The 19849-nt window shown below is 35.2% G+C and overlaps 1 protein-coding gene across 2 annotated transcripts in view; it reads right to left on the bottom strand.

The window, feature by feature from the left end:
• Positions 1-19849, bottom strand: part of Sou (required for meiotic nuclear division 5 protein souji) — an 81613-nt gene that overhangs the window by 52643 nt on the left and 9121 nt on the right. For both annotated transcript variants that reach the window (XM_069815362.1, XM_069815361.1), the window contains exon 4: positions 4320-4457. In XM_069815362.1, the coding sequence (XP_069671463.1) occupies positions 4320-4457 (138 nt within the window). The remainder of the gene's footprint in view (positions 1-4319; positions 4458-19849) is intronic.

Raw genomic sequence — 19849 nt, 5'->3', positions numbered from 1 at the left:
TTATCTCAGAGAATTAACGAACGACAGTGTATTGATTTAGTATGCAGTAATAGTACGTTAGCTTAGCAATCCATTATTTTATAATTCAAATTTTAACTATGCACAATTGAATCGTGTTAAAATACATAAAATATATATGCAATAAATGCAATGCAAAAAAATTGGGTAATGAGCCAAGCAGATTATGTTGCGCTGTTGTAAAAGTTGTTCCTCCTGAGATTCAAGAGCTCCCACAACAAATTAAAAACTTCGAGTACATCCATTATCAACACACTTTTTACATAATATAATATAATATAAATATAATAATAAATCTGTAGCCAAAATTTTTCTGTTAATTTTCGCTTTTCCAAAAATAATTGGTAATAACAATTAAGAAACATGTTAAAGGAATTGTCATTGCACCAAATGAGTGGTCTTTGGATCAAAATGATCGCATTTTAATATTTTAAATACAATTTAAATTAAGTAACATATTAAACGATTTATCCTTCTATCAAACACGAATGTTTCCTGGATCAAATGTCCTATTTTAATTATGTAATTACTTTATATTTATTTCTAACGGGTGCAGTGGAGCGCACGGGTATGGCTAGTTTTCAAAATATAACTATTTTAATAGAGAATTTTCTTCCCCTTAATTTGATATAAGAATTTTCGATTTATGCCTTATGGTTTTTCACATAAGTCCCATTTTCCAAAATTCTGCGTCATCAGCCACGGTCACCCCAAAAGTAATGCACAGCATTTTTTTTAATTTATTTTTTATTCCAAATCTTTGCAATTTATGGAGGTCATAGATACATCCTTCCCCCTTGTATTCAAATTTAATTTAAGTCGTTCCCGTGAGTGGCGCCAGAGAGTAGCTCAGACGTGTTGGTTCAGACTTTTATCGTGCAGGTATACACGCCCTCATTCCAAGGTGGTGTAAGGCAGTTGGAAGGTGTGGGGATTATGTGGAAAAGTGACTTAATGTTCCTGAAGGATGTATCTACATTCTATGAAAATAGCAAAGCTGTAGGATAAAAATGTAATTTTTAAATAAATATTGTGGATTACTTTTGGAGTGATCCTCGTAGCAGTCAATCCCCTCGTCCAGCATTGCTTGTAAAATAAACTTCTTTCTAGTCCCAAAATAAATGCATAGATATCAGGGCATGATCATTAGATTGAAAACACGTTTTTACATAATGAAGTAATTTATAATCTTTTACTGTTAGTCATAAAAATGTAAATTTGTGTGTCAGTGATGTTGTACGTCATTTTAATAAGAGTCCAAAAGAAGAAATTAAAATTCTGAGGAGGATAGGCATAAACCCTGGGACAAACACTATCGAAGGATTTGTTGCATCAATGGAAAATAAGGACAAAAATGCCAAAAAAACATTCAACACCTGAAGTTAAAACAAGGAGGAGGTATTTGAGAGGCAGAAAGAAGCTGAAACAGACCGACATGAAGCTGCTTAAGGGGTGACATATGATGATGCAGTCTTCTAGGCTCTGAAAGTTTGTGGTTCATTCCCTGTAAATAGTAATTTTGGAATATTTAATTCTTTTAAACATGATATCTCAGCCAAATATGGTGATACCAAGAAGATATTGGTGTCATTTTGAAGCTTGAAATGTCCCTTAGTGCCTGACAATGAGTAAAATAACATTAATGTAGTTAATAATTATCTATGGATTTTTTACATGATTCATGCAACATAAAATATTATTGTAAGTTACATATATGGTAATATTTAATTAATGTAAATAAAAATAAAAAATAGCTCTATGTTAGGCACTAAAGAATAGTTTTAGCTATAAAACAGTGAAAAAATGTGGCTCTATCTTAAAAACTGCGTGAGCTATCATGTTTCAAGTTGCATGTCAAAATTATAAACAAAATAATTTTTATAAACAATTTAGACATTTCAAGGGATTTGTTCACTTCATTCTCTTTCTGGTACCATTCTCGATTGTATAAAAATTTTTCAGAGCAAAATTATGCAAAACAAAATTTTTTGTATGTAAAGGTGTACATATACCTTAAAGTATGTATACTGAAATTTCTAAAGTACATATTTTTAAGGGTTCACTATAATGAAATTAAAACTTACATATTTGTAAAGCTAGATTCACCAAATTTTCATCACTGGTATATGTGGTAAGTAATGACAAATCTATAACATTTTGAAGCCTTACTGCTTTTTCCACTTTATTAACATACTGTAAAAGGTAAAAGGTAAAGGTATCCCTGTAACATGCCATGAAGGCACTTGGGGGGCATGGAGGTAGAGCCCCATGCTTTCCATGACCTCGGCACTAGAATGAAGTGGTGTGGTCGGCACCACGCTCTGACCGCCTTTTACCCCCGGGAAAGACCCGGTACTCAATTTTATAGGAGGCTGAGTGAACCTTGGGGCTGTTCTGAAAGTTTGGCAACAAGAAAAAATCCTGTCACCACCTGGGATCGAACCTCGGACCTTCCAGTCCATAGCCAGCTGCTCTACCAACTGAGCTACCCGGCCGCATTAATAAAAAATATTGTACTACTTTATATAAAAAGTACCTTGTGCCATAATTTACATTGCTTTTAATTGACATTCATTATATAGTCCCTGATACAGAGTGAGTAGTAATTATGTACTATAAAGTATTGCAGAGTATTCTATACACAGAAACAAACACATTTTGTCATATAAATGCATAGCCGATACTGCATTGTTATCAAGATATGGCAACATTGCGTGATGTCAAAGCCTGTCTACTGATTACCTGTGGCTAAAATCGGAACTAACAGTCGGTGTTAAATGTTATGTTTTATTAAACGACACTCGCAACTGCAGAGGTTATATCAGCGTCACCGGATGTGCCGGAATTTTGTCCCACAGGAGTTCTTTTACATGCCAGTAAATAACCAGTGTATAACCATTACAATATTCTATAAAATTCCTGTGCCAGTTGCTGATGCTGAAAGATCTTTCAGCAAAATGAAGGAAATAAAAAGTGTATTCAGATAAACTATGTGTCAAGAACGACTGAGTAACCTTGGCCTCCTTAGTCTGGAGAGCAATCTTGCTAGATCTTTAAATTTTGGTGATATAATTGATGATTTTGCATCAGTGAATTCAAGGAGAGTTGTTTTTTGATGTCGGACTGCAAGTTAGAAATTACAGGTGTTTATGAATAATGTTTTATGAATATAATACATTGTGCTAATGTGAAGTTTTGCTAGAAGTTTTCAATGTAATAAAAGTGTATATTTTTAAGTTCCTATCTGTGTATGGGGTTATCTCTTATATTTATTTTGCGAATAATTATTATGGTTAGAATAACTGGTAACTTGTAATTGTTACTTTTTTCAACGGGGGTCCGAGTACAGTATTACATAAGGGCCCATAAATTCTGTCAGCGGCCCTGATCGTATGACTGCAATAACAAGGTAAATCGGAGTACTTTACTGTTAATGTATCAAAATAAATTCAATAACAAGATTTTGATGAATAATACATGAAACTTATATATATATACAGTCTTACTAATAAACAGTGTATAGTTTTTATACGAGACTTATGCAGAGTTGAGACAGAAAACGTTACTAATAAATCGTGAATAAGGTATGGACGTATAAACAGGCTGTAACTATACAATGGGAATTGCTTTGCAGTAGTTATATACACGAAACCCCTTGTTTAAGCGTTCTATATAGGGAAAAAATGGCCGCCCCTCTAACAGCTGTTCGTATCGACTGTCATTTTATGATGATGTTTACCTTGTAACCACAGAAGAACAAACCAAAGATCATAGAATTATTAGAATAATATTGCTGTAGCTTGTACTCTTTGATCAAAATGTAGTGTGGTAATCTATTAGAGCCAGTTGTACTATCGATATTTAACACGCCACACTAGAGCGCTCTACCGGATGCAATAGAGAACCTCAGATATTCTATTACCTTTCGTAATGAAGTAATGACGAAACTATGACGTAGCTGTGTAACAGTTATACTGTTATACACGACGTATGTAGTGATTATTAGTAAGGAATTTACACATGACTTATAAACGAGCTACTCATTGTATAAGTATAAGACAGTTAAACGTCTGTATATAGAATTTTTATTAGTAAGACCGATAAACTATCAATAATACTAATTCAAAAACGCAGATTTGCAAAGGTCTTTCTTTGTTAATGAAAACAATGTTACTTTTATTTACTGCCAAAAACCCACTTCTTACACATAACTTGTTACTGCAGAGCACCCTCAATTATAGGCAAATGTTCATGTACACATAACTGGGCACAAGACAAACAGAAATAGTGATACACTCTACCTGTGAGTCCAGGCTCTCCCGGTGAGACTGTGCCCACTCCAGTGCAGGACCCAAGTCCCTCTCTTTCAGGGAGTCTAGGATCCTGTTGAGCTCTGAAAAGGGTTCTTTTCCACCATCCTCTACCTTCAAGCCAGCCTCCTACAACACAACAAAACACACATAATCAACGACAGGGGTAATGACGTGGCAACAATATAGTAATCGTGTGAACAAGGATGAAAAGAGAAATTGAAGTACATATAGGGTGGTCCAAAAGTCTCGATCCATTTTATTGAAAGCATGGTCCAACGTTAATAATTGTTCCGTATGTTATTTGTCAGAAGTCTATGTACAATATTCAGTATATAGTGAGAATCACATAAGAACAGTTCCTAAACAACAAATATTGCCGTCTTGTCAGTGTTGCCAACTGTTACTAGATATCACACGATCCTACGTACTGAATGACTTATTTACTTATCGTACTTTATGTTGGAAGGTTATTCTCAATAATTCAATGATTTGTAACATATTTTCGTAGGCAAATTATACGGGAAAGGAATCAACATGTCAAGTATTTTGTCTGGCAATAACGAAATTCATTGGTTTGACTAAACAATTGAGTTACGACACCTAACCTAAAAATGTATTTTGCTTGACCACATGAAATTATTGGTACTATCTCTCAAAACTTACCTGACTATAGTCTTGAATTATAACCACAACACAACACATAAAATAACTAATATGTATTAATATTAATACTGATATTAATCAATTATTAATATATTCAAATTGCACTAGCTTCCAGTAACTGGTTCAGAAATCTAGTACAATTTTAATTTCATGGAACTCCAGTACCGACAAATATTGTCGATATTTGTCTCAGCTCCCAACATACCAGTTACAAAATCACTACAATTTATAGTATCTGTCAGTATCGAAATTCGAAACGAAGTTGGCAAAAGAAAATTCAACCTGCAAACTAGAAAATCACCACAATCCACTTCCATATGTAGTAATGGGGGAAAAATGGTTAGGTTTCACCCTTAGAGGATGAAGTAAGCTGACCCGGAGTATAATTCAATCTGCCCCCCTTCCATTTCGAAGCACTGCTCCGAGCGTTGCACTATCGCACTAAAAGCATTACGAAGCTGGTGTGGTGTAATAGCTGCTCCTGCTTCGTAAATGCGTTGCCGTAAATGAGGAAGGTCACCAATCTTTGTCTTGTACACAAGGAACTTAATAAAACCCCAAGCAAAAAAATGAAGGGTTAAGTCTGGTGAACGTGACGTCCACAGTCCTGGCACAGCTCTGCCAATCCATTGATCCGGAAAGGTTTCATTTTGATAGTCACACACAACCATAGCGAAGTGGGGTGGAGCACCGTACTTTACGAGGGCTAATGAGTGTAAAAATATTTCACTAGATGCTTAAAACACCATCCTGAGTAAGCTGTGGTTCTAGGAATTGTTGAAGCATGTTCAAGTGTGTGACTCCAATGACTATGCATCCTTGAAACATATATGGATCAGTAATTCTGGATATGTATCCCTTTTTTCTGTTAATTTATTGAGTATGCCTCAATGAGTATAACTCATATGTATGGGCTATACAAGAACACATACATATGTTGTACAATAATTTAAAAAGTCATGAAACAACAGTCTGTGAAAAACAAACAATATCTCAAGAATTGAAGAAAGAAAGCAAAATAAGAACAAATAGTAAGACAACATAAAGTTTTGGGCAGAAAGAAGAAAAAGTTTGAAACCATGAAAGAAATAAATCAACTGAGAATTAAAATAAATAATCTTCCCAAAAACGTTATTTTTAAACAATTGAAGGTAGTAGTAGTAGTAGTAGTAGTAGGGTTTAAGAAGGGCGCGTCAGCTACTATGGCTATTTGTGCCCTTATCTAAAATTCTTAATGTAACAAATACATAAATAATATAATAATCAGAGTGCTAAAAGAACTAAAAAGCGTTGTCACGATAAAACGAGGCACACAAATGCAGTATACATAAGGTGATTTCTACAGAATCATAAAAGTGAGCAATTCCACCACACTAGGTGGTATTCAAGACGAACAAATAAAACAATAAAACTAAGGCCACCAGAGATAAATAATTTAAAACCATAAAATTTTATAAAATATTCGGATGTATAAAGTCCGAAAAACAATTGAAGGGGTTAGTGGAATAAGGGGGTATCCCACATTTTGATAAAAAATGAACTAACTCCATATTTTGAAAGCTGAGTCCATCTACTGTTAGTTTAAAGTGCTATTTAAGTGAGGGATAGCCCCATTTTAAAATAAATATGAACATATGAAAGGGCTTTGTAAGTTGTATCAAAATTCTGAATGGAATAAGGAGGTATCCCACAGTTCTTTGAAATCTTGGTTCTGATTGGCCAGCTGTTTACCTAACTGACCAATGGGAAAACTGCTTTGATACAATAAGTTTCCAAGCAACATGGCGGATGATGACTGTACTAATGTTTTTGTAAGTGACGAAATGGTGAAAATAAGACAAATAATAGCAAAAAGAGGAAAAGAAATCCAGAAAATGGAAAGACAACAGCAGAAAGAAGGCACGAAACAGTGAACAAGAATATACTACACGCACAAAGTAATGTCTGCTAAAGTGTTCATTAACATACAGGCAAACAAAAGTCACCAAATACAGGGTGTTAAAAAGTATCCAATATTTTAGGAGGTGATAGTATGCATCAAAATAAGAAAATAATGTCTAATAAACAGGGTCCTACAACACATAAGCTTATTTTCTGAGATCTGAACACTTGTTCATAGGGGGTGCTCAGTGTGACGTCCAATAATGACAATGTATTTCTCTGCCCTACAATACAACAGACTATCAGAAAATCATACCGTAGTTGACACCCCTGGCATGGAATAATGATACGTCGCAAGGAATACTGAAAACAAAAGTCTGGTTGCGGATATGAGCAGGGTTCAGCAGAGATGGTGTTGTGAATTTTCGTAATCAGCATGTGTGGGCTGATGAAAATCCCCATGCAGTTGAAGAAACAAGGCATCAGCACCCATTCTCAATCAACGTATGGGCAGGCGTTCTTGGTGAAAAATTAATAGGGCCATACAAGCTACCATAGAGACTTTTAGGACTTTCTTATTAACATATTGCCTGCCTTCCTGGAGAATGTGTCATGTCAGCAGGACTACAGATGTGGTTCATACACGATGGCGCACCAGCACATTTTCTCCGCAATGTGCGTGAACACCTATGTTGACATTTCCGGACTACTGCATAGGTCGGGGAAGCCCCACACCTTGATCTGCTCGATCCCAAACCTAAATCCCCTAGACTTTTGGTTATGGAGACACGTGAAGGAACCAGGTCAATTTCAAAGAGTGTGTGATTCCTTATGCCAAAGGGCAGAGGAATGCATTGTCATGAATAGACGTTAGATTGAGCACCTTCTATGAAGAAGTGTTCAGATCTCAGAAAGTATGTGTTGTAGGACCCATGTTTATTAGACATCATTTTCTTGTTTTGATGCATACTAGCACCTAAAATATTGGATACTTTTTTTAATACCCTGTATAGCAGGCACAGTTATGGAACCAAAGCACCCCAATGGAATGCCCATCTTAGCGTCCTAACATACTGTCCATATGAAAGTTCATACCTCCAATTCATCACAACTTTTATTTAAATTTGAAATCAGATAATGGATGTGAAGTAGAGAACAATGATCATAACCCATTATCTCCTGGTCTAGTTGCCACATAAGTGGTGCCTTGTTGGTATCACTTATGAAGTTCAGACCTGTCTTCGGACAGTTGGTTAAACAAACAAACAAATGAACCTTATTTAAGTGCTTTTTGATTAATGTGTTTCAAAGCTTGTTTGTTTCTTTGTTGTAAAATACAGTATATCATAAGTGAAATTTTCCTATAATAATAATAATAATAATAATAATAATAATAATAATAATAATAATAATAATAATAGTAATAATAATAATAATAATAATAATAATAATAATAATAATAATAATGAAGATATTATGCTCTACATTTGCAGAAAGTTAGTGCAATACCTATCTAACACATTACCCAAAAGACTTTGTGATTCTTATTATTTTCCTTAAGTTACAGAGAAACTAACAAAATGCTAAATATCTCAAAAACATACTTTTGAGGGATACCCCCTTCTTCCACTAAGCCCTTCAATTCTTAAAACATCGGCAATTTGGTAAAATTCTATACTCTAAAGAAAGTTGGTTAAAAGTTATTAAAAATGCTTAATACCATTCATAAGCAGTATTAGTGTTGCTTGTCGGCCAAAATTCCACAGTTACGCCTACTCACACGACCAGAAGTATGAAATGTAGCCTCGTCACTTAAAAGGATACGGTTCATTAGATTCTCATTAGCAACAGCCTCAAGTAGATCAAATGAAAAAGAAGGCAGAGATAACCGTGAATGAAGAAATTAACAAGATAATAACTACTAGGGTCTGGATTCTTATGTAATTACTTGGATTCCTTTACTTTAGACTACTGAAAATCACAAATGTCGGCGATCTGTGATTCTGATATGGTTATACAGTGAAACCTGTTCAAGACGGAAGTGACATGGTCCTAATTTCTTTTCCGTTGTGGACAGGTTTCCGTATTATTCAGGTGTGACATTAAAATTGAATATTTTGTCATTCATATACATGAAAAACAAAATGGCATACCGCAAACTGCAAGAAGTACAAAATATTCCATTTAACACTAATCACATTAAATCAGCTTTCTGTCGCTTATTACGTTGGTGAATCATCTTGATTAAAATCTCATTTTCTGTATAGATATTATTGTAACTCACTCATTAGTCATTAAACGTTACTAAAGTTTACTAATCTCATTCTATTTAATATCTAACACTATACTCTAATACTGTACTGCATATCACTGCACATTACTAATTAATTGGACTAGGAGCCATCTATTAGAAGCCTTGAATTCTGGTTTATTTAATTTCTTTGCCAGTTCAATAGCTTGCTTTGCAGAATAGATCCAGAAATTGGCTTGTTCTTTGAAAGATCATAAAGAACCCACTCCCACAACAGTTCATTTATTTCCACATAAACAGTTGCTTTCTGGTTCCTTTTGTGTCACCAATATTGGCCACACGGCACTCACTCATTATTATCTTTACTTTTTAAAGTGTCACACCTGAGTTTTCCACAACTATACTTCAATATTATTTCACATAGACTTTGTTTCTAATTTTCCTTTATCTCGATAACTTTTACTTCATCACTTAATGTTAATGCCACATTTTATGCAACTTTTTTTTTTTAACTGGAAATCACTACACTTGCGCTCTGTTTAGCTACGACAGTATACGGGTGTGAAGCATTGAAAATCTTTGTAGGACTCGTCTGCCTAGTCAACAGGGTAATAAAATTTATGACAAACAGGCCAACACACCCTCGTACCCTCTAGGATTTTGCAAACAAAACTTGTTTTTATCTTAGTGACCTATATATTTTGTATATTCCTTGAAATTACACACTGTTTCAAAATATAGTGTGTCCAAAATATTGTTTCCGTTTTGAACAGTTGCAGACAGTTTCCGCGTTGGACAGTTTCCGTTTTATTCAGGAAAAATTACACATAATACATACAAATTTCGCAGGGACCAATAAATTGTTCTGAAATAGACAGGATTCCGGATTATTCAGGTTCCGATTTGAACAGGTTTCACTGTACTTGAGTTTCGGGAAAATTTTAGAACACAGATTGCACCTACCAAATTATGTCATTATATTTACGAAAAGGCTCTTTTCAATGCCAATAATTTATTTTGTGTGCACAAGGTTGGAATTTTGAAGTAAGAGGGGAAGGTTGCAGTCCGTGTTCTGGAGTTTATCCGATATCCCCACTCTTGCACACGCTCGCCACACGGCAGCTGCTCTCTGTCTACAGCCCCGCCCCGGTGGCTCACTCCCAAGCCCACAATATTGAAATGTGCATTCAACACTGACGTATTTAGCATAACACAACAAACCTAAATTACACCTATTATCTAGCTCAAATCCGCCAAAATTAAATGTGCATTCGACACGGGTGATAAAAATTACACGTATTAACAAGCGAATAGGGATTATAAAGAATGGACACAGCGAATTTTCCTGTGTTTTGTTTCTCTGTGCGCCAGCGGCTAGTTCCACTTTCAAGCGCTAGAGGTAGTGTAATCAAGCATACGCTAAGATAATAATTGAGAACAGAATTAAGGCACAGGATCAAACCATCGCCTACCTTGTTGCATAATCCAGTAACGCTTTGCTCCAAATAAATTCAAGTTAACAGCTTTTCCTTATTTCTCAGTGACAAACTAGTTGTAATAATAATATTTGATATTTCAGATATCATAAATTATATTATAAAATAATATAATACATTATAAAATTAAGTATCGAATTCGTTTAATACTTGTATATAATATAATATAGGTATATGGTTTTACTTCTCGTAAGAGTTTTGTTTTTCCATTTTCAGCGCTATCAAATCATTACATATTTTAATTGTTGTTGTGGTCAACGTCTGAACTCTCATTATAAAGGAACTCTAGAGTCTAGACATTACAGTTAATGAAGGATTTATTATTTTATGGATCCAATTTATTTTATTTGAGTACATAATGTACCTAGATGTATTAATTGTATGTGTTATATTTCCGCTGTGTCGACTGCTAGCTGGTGTGATGTCAGCGCCAACTCTAGAGACAAAGCAGAATCTGACGCTCTAGCTGGCTTGAAGGTCATTGAAATCGGTCCGGCTACATCAAAGGTACCGACGCGAAGTGTCCATTCTTTATAATCCCTATTCGCTGTATTAACTAGCTCACTTCTGCAAAAATTAGGTGTGCATTCGACAGTCCTCATGTGGTATCAATTACACCAATAACAAATTTAAAATGACCGTACTTGGTATAATGCAACACTCACCCACAGTTTAGTATGTACAGTCACGAAGCTCAATACGTAGTAAATATGTATACATAGATAGTTGCTAATCACTAGGGTCGCTAATATCGCTTCATTACAGACAATGCGAAATAGTACCGGCACAGTCGATTGTTCCTAGCAACTTCACAACTCAAGCTTCATGACAGTATGTACTAGACTGTAACTCGCCTGTGAAAGTAACACTATTGGAGACTCAAACTCGCCTCCCTCGCTCGCCCACTCACTCACTCACAGATGTTATCGACCCATTGAACATAACGTCATTTTCCCTGTTTTCAACATGTCTCATAGCCATGCGGTCTAAAGTGTTACTCGCTATCCACAGCATGTGTTCGGTAGACAACTTCAACGCTCGTTTCCCACCATAAGCAAATATGAAGAAAACAAAGAGAGAGAATGTATGTAGGGTGAAACAACAGAATTCTACTTTTGCTTCCTAGATGGTGTTTTCTTGTGCCACTTTCCTTTGCTAGGTGTCAACCCCTACTTTCTAATGGAGGGGATAGTGAGCAGAGCTCTACGATCTATTCCTTCGGATTTTCCCAACCTCTCGCTAATTGCCTACTTTCAATTTGTAACAGAGCTAGATGACTGGCGCACATGATCATCCCAGATTCTGAGAAAGCATTAGTGCAAATTTATGGAGTTGAGGAAAGGGTGCGAATTAACCGGGAGGATGGGGAAAATGTCTCCCTGTTGGAAAGTTATCTCATAAATTCATATTAACATCCTTGCCAGGGATAACTTGTATTCCCTCACAAAATATTATTGTTTTATTAGGAGTATACTTTATAAAGTAAGTAAAGTAACCTTCCCCTCTTACTTCAAAATTCCAACCTTGTGCACACAAAATAAATTATTGGCACTGAAAAGAGCCTTTTCGTAAATATAATGATGCGCATTCGACAAACGCAGACAAATCTGCTCTTTTTAGTATTTTAAGACATAATTTGGTAGGTGCAATCCGTGTTCTAAAATTTTCCCGGGATATCTTTCCCTACTGGCGTTCTGTTCTTTCAGATTTAACCTACGTTTTAAGCTGAAAAATGTCATTTCAGATTTAACCTACGTTTTAAGCTGAAAAATGTCAGTAAGTAGGGTTAAGGCAGAAGCATAGTTAATGATTTCGCGATATTATTTTATTTGTTTGAATTCATCACAACTTACCTTTTTCTATAATTCTCTATTTTTATATCTTCCTCTTCAAACTTCCGTTTACAATTTCCTTTCTTCTCACGACTCCTCAGTTGAACTCCAGTAACTTAATTTCAGACTCCCGCAGGCGGCTCCATGTTTTTTCTACCTCATAGGTCGCTCGTTCCCTCGTGCGATCTTGTTTCTCACGAGAAACCAACTGCACGCCAGCACAGGTGATGACACGTATTCGATAAGTTGGCACTTAAAAGTGCCTTTTCGTAAAGACAAATCTGCTCTTTTAAGATAAATTGTTGGCACTGAAAAGTACCATTTGGTAAGTGCACCACTTCTGCAAACAGCAGGAATGCTTAACAACTATTTTCGCTTGTGCCTGCCTGTTCAGGAGATGATGAATCTAGTTCATCGCTAGTAGCTGGTGGATACACTGCGGCAATGTCATCGAGATAGGCATGGAAACGCTCTTCCATCGACTTGTTGTGGAACCTCCACTTCCGGTACACATACTCAGCTAGGTGTGATCCCAACATCTCTTTATTCCGAATCTTGAGAGGCAGGCTTCTCTTGAAACTTTCCGAGCGCTTTACACTTACGTGTAAGTAACCCTCATCTTCCAGAGAACCACATGCCTCCCAAGGATCGGAACAGATTGTAGTTCCTGGAAGGACATTATCTCTCAACACTCCGAGGAGAGTGCCTCGAGTCCTGTCCTCCACTGTAACGAGAAAGCACTCCTTGGTCTCGCGGTCCACGCCACCGATCACCCAATGGCCCTCCACGTGATTACCTCGGGTGTACATTCTCTTGGCCAACTTGGATTCGTCGATTTCGACTACATGTCCGGACCCTCCTATCTGAGTTTGTGGTCGATTAAGAAGCGTTCCTATACAGATCTCTCTGCAGAAACTGTACCAGTCTGTCACGGTTGCAGAACTGATACTTCCATCAACCAAGACCTTCATATTCTTCTGTGATAGCTGGGCTACCCAGATGTATGTGAGATCAAAAACACGCGACAGCGACATCTTGGAAAAGGCAAACCATGATCCCTTTCTAAGTGTTCGCTGTACAAGTATTTTATGAAGCTGTTTCTTGCAACATTTCCACGTGAGACCGTCACCAATATCCTTGCGTGGAGCTAATTTCATTCCTCCGCCACATTTAGGACAAGTATATCTAGTTGCTAAAATTCCTTTCTGTTGCAGAAAGCGCACCAACTTACCAATATCACTGCTCAGAGTATGCACAGCGAAAATATTAGGGAATGACTCCATATCGCTTTTCCAGCAACACAAAAACACTCGATCACCCTCGCTCTATGCACGCCAATACAGTAATGACACAAACGCGCGAACCTGCGACGCCGCTATCACCTTTGTCTCACTACCCCCTCTCAAGAGTCTCAAGCCAATCACGTCACGTATCTCAGGGGTGGTGGTGGTGGTGGAATCAAACCAAAGATTATCCCTCTCAGATCTAATCCAACCAAGGGAAAATATTACCTGCTGGAAAGAAACTTCCCTTTGCCTTCTATCTCAGCCAACGACTTATATACTATATAACTCGTTGATCTCAGCTGTGTCCTTTTCTTGCGCTTTCTCTTGCGGATATATTTCTTCACGTAATGTCACTTTCGTTGTTTTTTCTCCTTGAAATCTTCGAATAAAATGCAGCACTGTCACGGGAGAATACATGTTCGTGGAGGGAAAAATTCTCGTTCACCTTCCAATATAGTAGTTTCAGACTCCATTTTATTTAACAAAATATTCACACTTTCTTGATTATGTTCGTTATATGTTATTTACGTTTCAATAAACAACCACTTTCGCAGAGTATTCTTGCACAGCAAAAAAAAAAAAAATGCTACGAAAAAATGGCGACCGCTATCTATCGCAGCGGAGCAGAAGTACTGTCGATCAAGCAAGGCGTTCTATACGTTTTCACATCCCACAACGATGTCTAACAACAATATTTTGTTGTTTTCTCTTTCAGAAAGATTTCTGCCACTACTTTTTTTGTCCATTATAGCTTAGAAAGATGTTGCTGTCTGCTAAAATCACATTATCATCAATTGTTTCACAGCGACATACATGTTCATTTTGGAAATTATTGGGGCCGGCTACAATGGCTCTGTCGTTTTTCACCTTGCACACTTAACGACGAAATAGTTCACAGATCGTTAAATATCACATTTGCAACAACCTATACTTAAAGATATTTTAAAGCAGTGCTTTTCTTCTACAGAAAAAGATGGTGGAACTCTCTGAAGAATATAAAGCAGATGATTATTGTTCACTGCACAGGAATTTTGTCGTTTTAACTTCATTTTCATCAAACTTCTAAGACTTTCACAAGGCTAAGGCGGAGTATAAAGAAAAATGATGTTAAAAACTTAATTACTGACACATTTCTCAATTCCATGATGAAAAATACAACAACGCTGTTTCGGCATGATCCACCAGAAAAAAAAAAACATTGGTTTAAACGTCCATTACCTAATGATAGAAAGCAATTTATGCAACAAGTTGCATGCAACTTAATGATGTCAGTAAAGCTCCATCCACACATCTCAATTTTCCATACATTTACGCATGCAATCTGGGAAGAATATTGAAAGAATGAAGTTGAAAACGCACGTTTAATTAAGATGCATGTATATTTTTTGTCTACATGGTGCGCCATGTCATCTATGTAAATACTTACTTACTTACAAATGGCTTTTAAGGAACCTGAGCAAGATTAATCCAGTCTCTATCATCATATCCCACCTTCCTCAAATCCATTTTAATATTATCCTCCCATCTACGTCTCGGCCTCCCCAAAGATCTTTTTCCCTCCAGTCTTCCAACTAACACTCTATATGCATTTCTGGATTTGCTCATACGTGCTACATGCGCTGCCCATCTCAAATGTCTGGATTTAATGTTCCTAATTATGTCAGGTGAAGAATACAATGCGTGAAGTTCTGCATTGTGTAACTTTCTCCATTCTCCTGTAACTTCATCCCTCTTAGCCCCAAATATTTTCCTAAGGACCTTATTCTCAACACCCCTAATCTCTGTTCCTCTCTCAAAGAGTCCAAGTTTGACCGGTAATATAACTGTTTTATAAATTCTAACTTTCAGATTTCTTGACGGCAGACTAGATGACAAAAGCTTCTCAACCGAATAATAACACGCATTTCCCGTATTCATTCTGTGTTTAATTTCCTCCCGAGTGTCATTTATATTTGTTACTGTTGCCCAAGAAATGTATGAAATGTACCTAATTTTTATGTTTTTCTCATGTTAATTTATCAAACAAATAAGTATCTGGAAGATGTATTAAATTTACATTATGTTATTGAGAACTTTAACAAATGTATACCATATTTTGAAACAGAATTAATGACATCTTTCTATACCATATTTTGGAACACAGGGAGTAACTTCTTAAATTTTAATTTTACAAAAAAAAAAAAGAATTATACAAAAACTATTGGAGATAAACCATACAATATTATGCCAGTGTTCGAAAACAGTCATTCAGTATACAGTGTGTGACCGTAAACTAATTTTTTTAATGGCATCCTATATTAAAATTCACATATTCCGAATCTCACAATAATAATAATAAGTGGTTACTATTGAAGGAAAATGCAGAATTACGTGAAGAGTAATTTAAAAACTCACCAATGCTGACTCGCATCAAGAAGGGGAGTACAGAATATTCACAACACCAACTAACTAGCTTCGAATATGTGACCACATCGACAAAATGCTTGAAACATCCCAAGATGCACCTGAACATGCACTATATCCTATACTTCATGGCACTGCCATATTGTATTTACCCTGGACCAAAAATACAATACGGCTCTATGAAGTGGCAGGGGTGAGTGTTTCCATAAAAGACGAGTATCATGAGCAAAAACTACAATATTATGTTGCTACGAACGAGGTAGTGGTGAATGTACTGAACAGTTGTCAATTTAGCTTTACACTTTCTTCAGCAACAACTATTGCATCATCTATTTTACTTTTCTTAAATGTATAGTAAGGGTCCCATAAGAACAGTTCCGAAACAGCAAACATTGCCATCTTGTCAGTGTTGCCAACTGTTACCAGATATCACCATATTAAGTAAAATCACGATCCTACGTACTTTACCATTATGTTGGAAGGATATTCTAAGTAATTCAATAATTTGTAACATATTTTCGTAGGCAAACTATACGAGAAAGAGCTCAACATGTTAGGTATTTTGTCTGGCAATATGAAATTCATTGGTTTGACTAAACAATTGATTCACGAGACCTAACCTAAAAATGTATTTTGTTTGACCACGTGAAATTATTAGTACTAACTCCGAAAACTATGAAATGTATGCTTAAAAATACTTACTCCTAATAATTTTGCTATTCTAGTTATAATTGCTGCCTCCATGAGCATAATTTCTTTTTCATTATCTTCTTTCGGTTAAATCTGAAAGAACAGAACGCCAGTAGGGGAAGTTATCCCCACTCTCGCAGCATGCTTTTTTCTCTTTTTGACATTATTGTAATAAAAATCTAAACACGAAAGCAATTCATTAAAACGTGAAATAGTATTTCTATCGATTATCAACTTGCATTATCACACCCAACAATGTTATATTTATTTATACTTACATGATTATAGTTTTGAATTGTAACCACAACGCAACACATAAAATAACTATTATTTATTAATATTAATACTGATATTAATTAATTATTTAGAATGTTCGAATTTCACAAGCTTCCAGTAACAGACTCAGAAATCTAGTACAATTTCAATTTCAAGGAACTCCAGTCTGTCTCAGCAGCCAACATTAACACGTACAAAATCACTACCATTTATATTTATTTACATATTTTTAAGAATTCACTTTTTACTTTAAATTTCATTTTCCAAAATTTGAAAATTTTTACAAATATTATTTCATAACTCCACAACTATTAGAGACAGAATTTAACATGAGTTTATGCAAAAGGTAGACTACAATAATGCCCATTTCTTTGAAAATAGAAAAATTAAGTCACAAAACATTACATAAATTTTAATATATTTTATATGGGACAAATAAAAAATGAATAATTGATTTTATGGCGATCTTACTCGTGTTAATTATGTAAGCATGTGTGGCTTACAGCTGTTTCGGTGTTACTTGACAGCATCCTCAGAGCCTACTAGATCTCGGCGCTATCTCAACTTTGCTGCCTGTTGTGTGGGTGTGTTTGTGTGATGAAGAGTTGTGTCAAATAGTGTGTGTGTTCTGAAATTGATCTGTGTGTTGAGAATTTGATTGGGGTGTGTTTTAGTGTGTCTGTATATTTCATATTGTTCTAGTGTGTTGAGTTTTTGGTTTTTGGGTTGTATGTGTAGAATTTACATGTCTGTATCACAGATCAATTTCAGAACACACACACTATTTGACACAACTCTTCATCACACGAACGCACCCACACAACAGTCAGCGAAGTTGAGATAGCGCCGAGACACAGAAGGCTCTGAGGATGGTGTCAAGTAACACCGAAACAGCTGTAAACCACACAGGCTTACATAATTAACACGAGTGAGATCGCCATTTAATCAATTATTTACATTCAAATGTTAAAAGTAGTGTACGAAAGATTCAACATGAAAAAATTAATTGTATTAAAATAAACAACACTACATGTCTGAGAGTAGTCTACTTTTCAGAAATAAGTGTTTATTACATGCAGGAAAAATATTAAAGATGCCAGAGAGACCATAACAATGTTGTGGTTACCAAATGATGTAACTGCAGAATTTTTTTTGTTTTTTTTTTTCATACTCTGATAAGACTGGTTTGAAAAATATTACTAGTAACCTTTTTTATATTTTATCAGGTATTTGTAACCTTTTTTATATTTTATCAGGTATTTAAGTTCTAATAAGTCTTGTTGTGGTACCTTGTAATTTTTGTCCAGTTGTGAGTTCATTTTCTTATAAAATTTTAGAAATTTAGAGCTTGTATTTTCTGATAATATTTGTTGTCATTCACGGACATATACCCTTAACCAATGTGAATAATTCCTTCACTATTTGAAATTTGCAGTTCCTCTAGATGGATATAATGCTACATATGAGGACTGAGGTAAGATTAAAATAGATCTTTACATACAGAAAAGTTGATATTCTGTCGAAATATTGTATAACTTGATTATTGCAACTTTATTTGGTCTACATAAAATATCTAATTTAAAGAGAAAGAGAGAAATAAATCGTCCAGCCTTAATTAAGGATGACCACGAGGATCCAGAAATTAACAGTAAATAAAAATATAATTAATTAAATATGAGTATTGTTATAAAAATAAAATGTAATAATTCAGCACCACTGATTATCAATTATAAAATAAAACCTTAGAAGTTGACTTTAAAATTATACTTATAAATAAAAGATTTTATTTAAAATTAGCATATCCTTAATTAAGGCCTTCTGAGTGGTATAAATGAAATTGTATAATCTGCAGGGAATCTTTAAGAATCTCAAGTTTCTTATTGTCCACAGAACATAATAGTATTTTTTAAGAGTTTTGTCGTTAAGATGAGTATTTTTACTAGATCAAAAATACAGCACATGTGAAGTGAAAATAAGTATTTTTCCATTGAGCTCACTAGAGCCGAGTTATTTTAAAAAGTGTCACGAAATGGTGTTCCTGCTCAATTTACTCATATTCGTTTCCTGTGTTTCTTAAAATAATATTTATGTATCACATTCATTTTCATTTTTTTTATTTGCATAAACAATGATGCATAACCGAGCGAGTTGGCTCAGATGTAGAATTTGACATTCGCATCCGGGATGTCACGGGTTCAAACTCTGTGACCGACCAATCTGACTGGAGTTTTTCATGGTTTCCCTTACTCATAAAGGCAAATGTCAGATTGGATATTTACATGCCATGATTCATCACCGCCTCATTACCAATACGACAAACATTAACCAAAATCTATAATCAGTTACATGAACACAAGCCATCTACAACACATTATAGAAAAACGAACTCAACAAGAGTAAAAACGGCCTACTGGTATATCCACACATTCTAAACGCGACATGAATACAGATGTTGAAGAGTGTCTAAATAAACTTAACAAGAAAAAAAGAAGAAGCACAGTGTGGTCAACATAAAAAAATATCTTCATACACAATCCACTCTATATTGACATTAATTTGGAGTGATATATTAAAGGATGCAGTCAAGACTAATTTAGAAAAATATTAAACGAATTATTCTTGCACCAAAAACGGAAGTCCTCTAAACCAAATGATCCTATTTGAATTATTTGCATATAATAACAATTAAGAAATATGCTACCAGGATCAAAATAATCGTATTTTAATTATTTTAATAGAA

Source organism: Periplaneta americana, chromosome 16 (assembly GCF_040183065.1).
Source record: "Periplaneta americana isolate PAMFEO1 chromosome 16, P.americana_PAMFEO1_priV1, whole genome shotgun sequence".
NCBI classification, from domain to species: domain Eukaryota; kingdom Metazoa; phylum Arthropoda; class Insecta; order Blattodea; family Blattidae; genus Periplaneta; species Periplaneta americana.
Note: the sequence above shows the minus strand (reverse complement) of the source record. Positions and strands in the feature narration are given on the sequence as shown.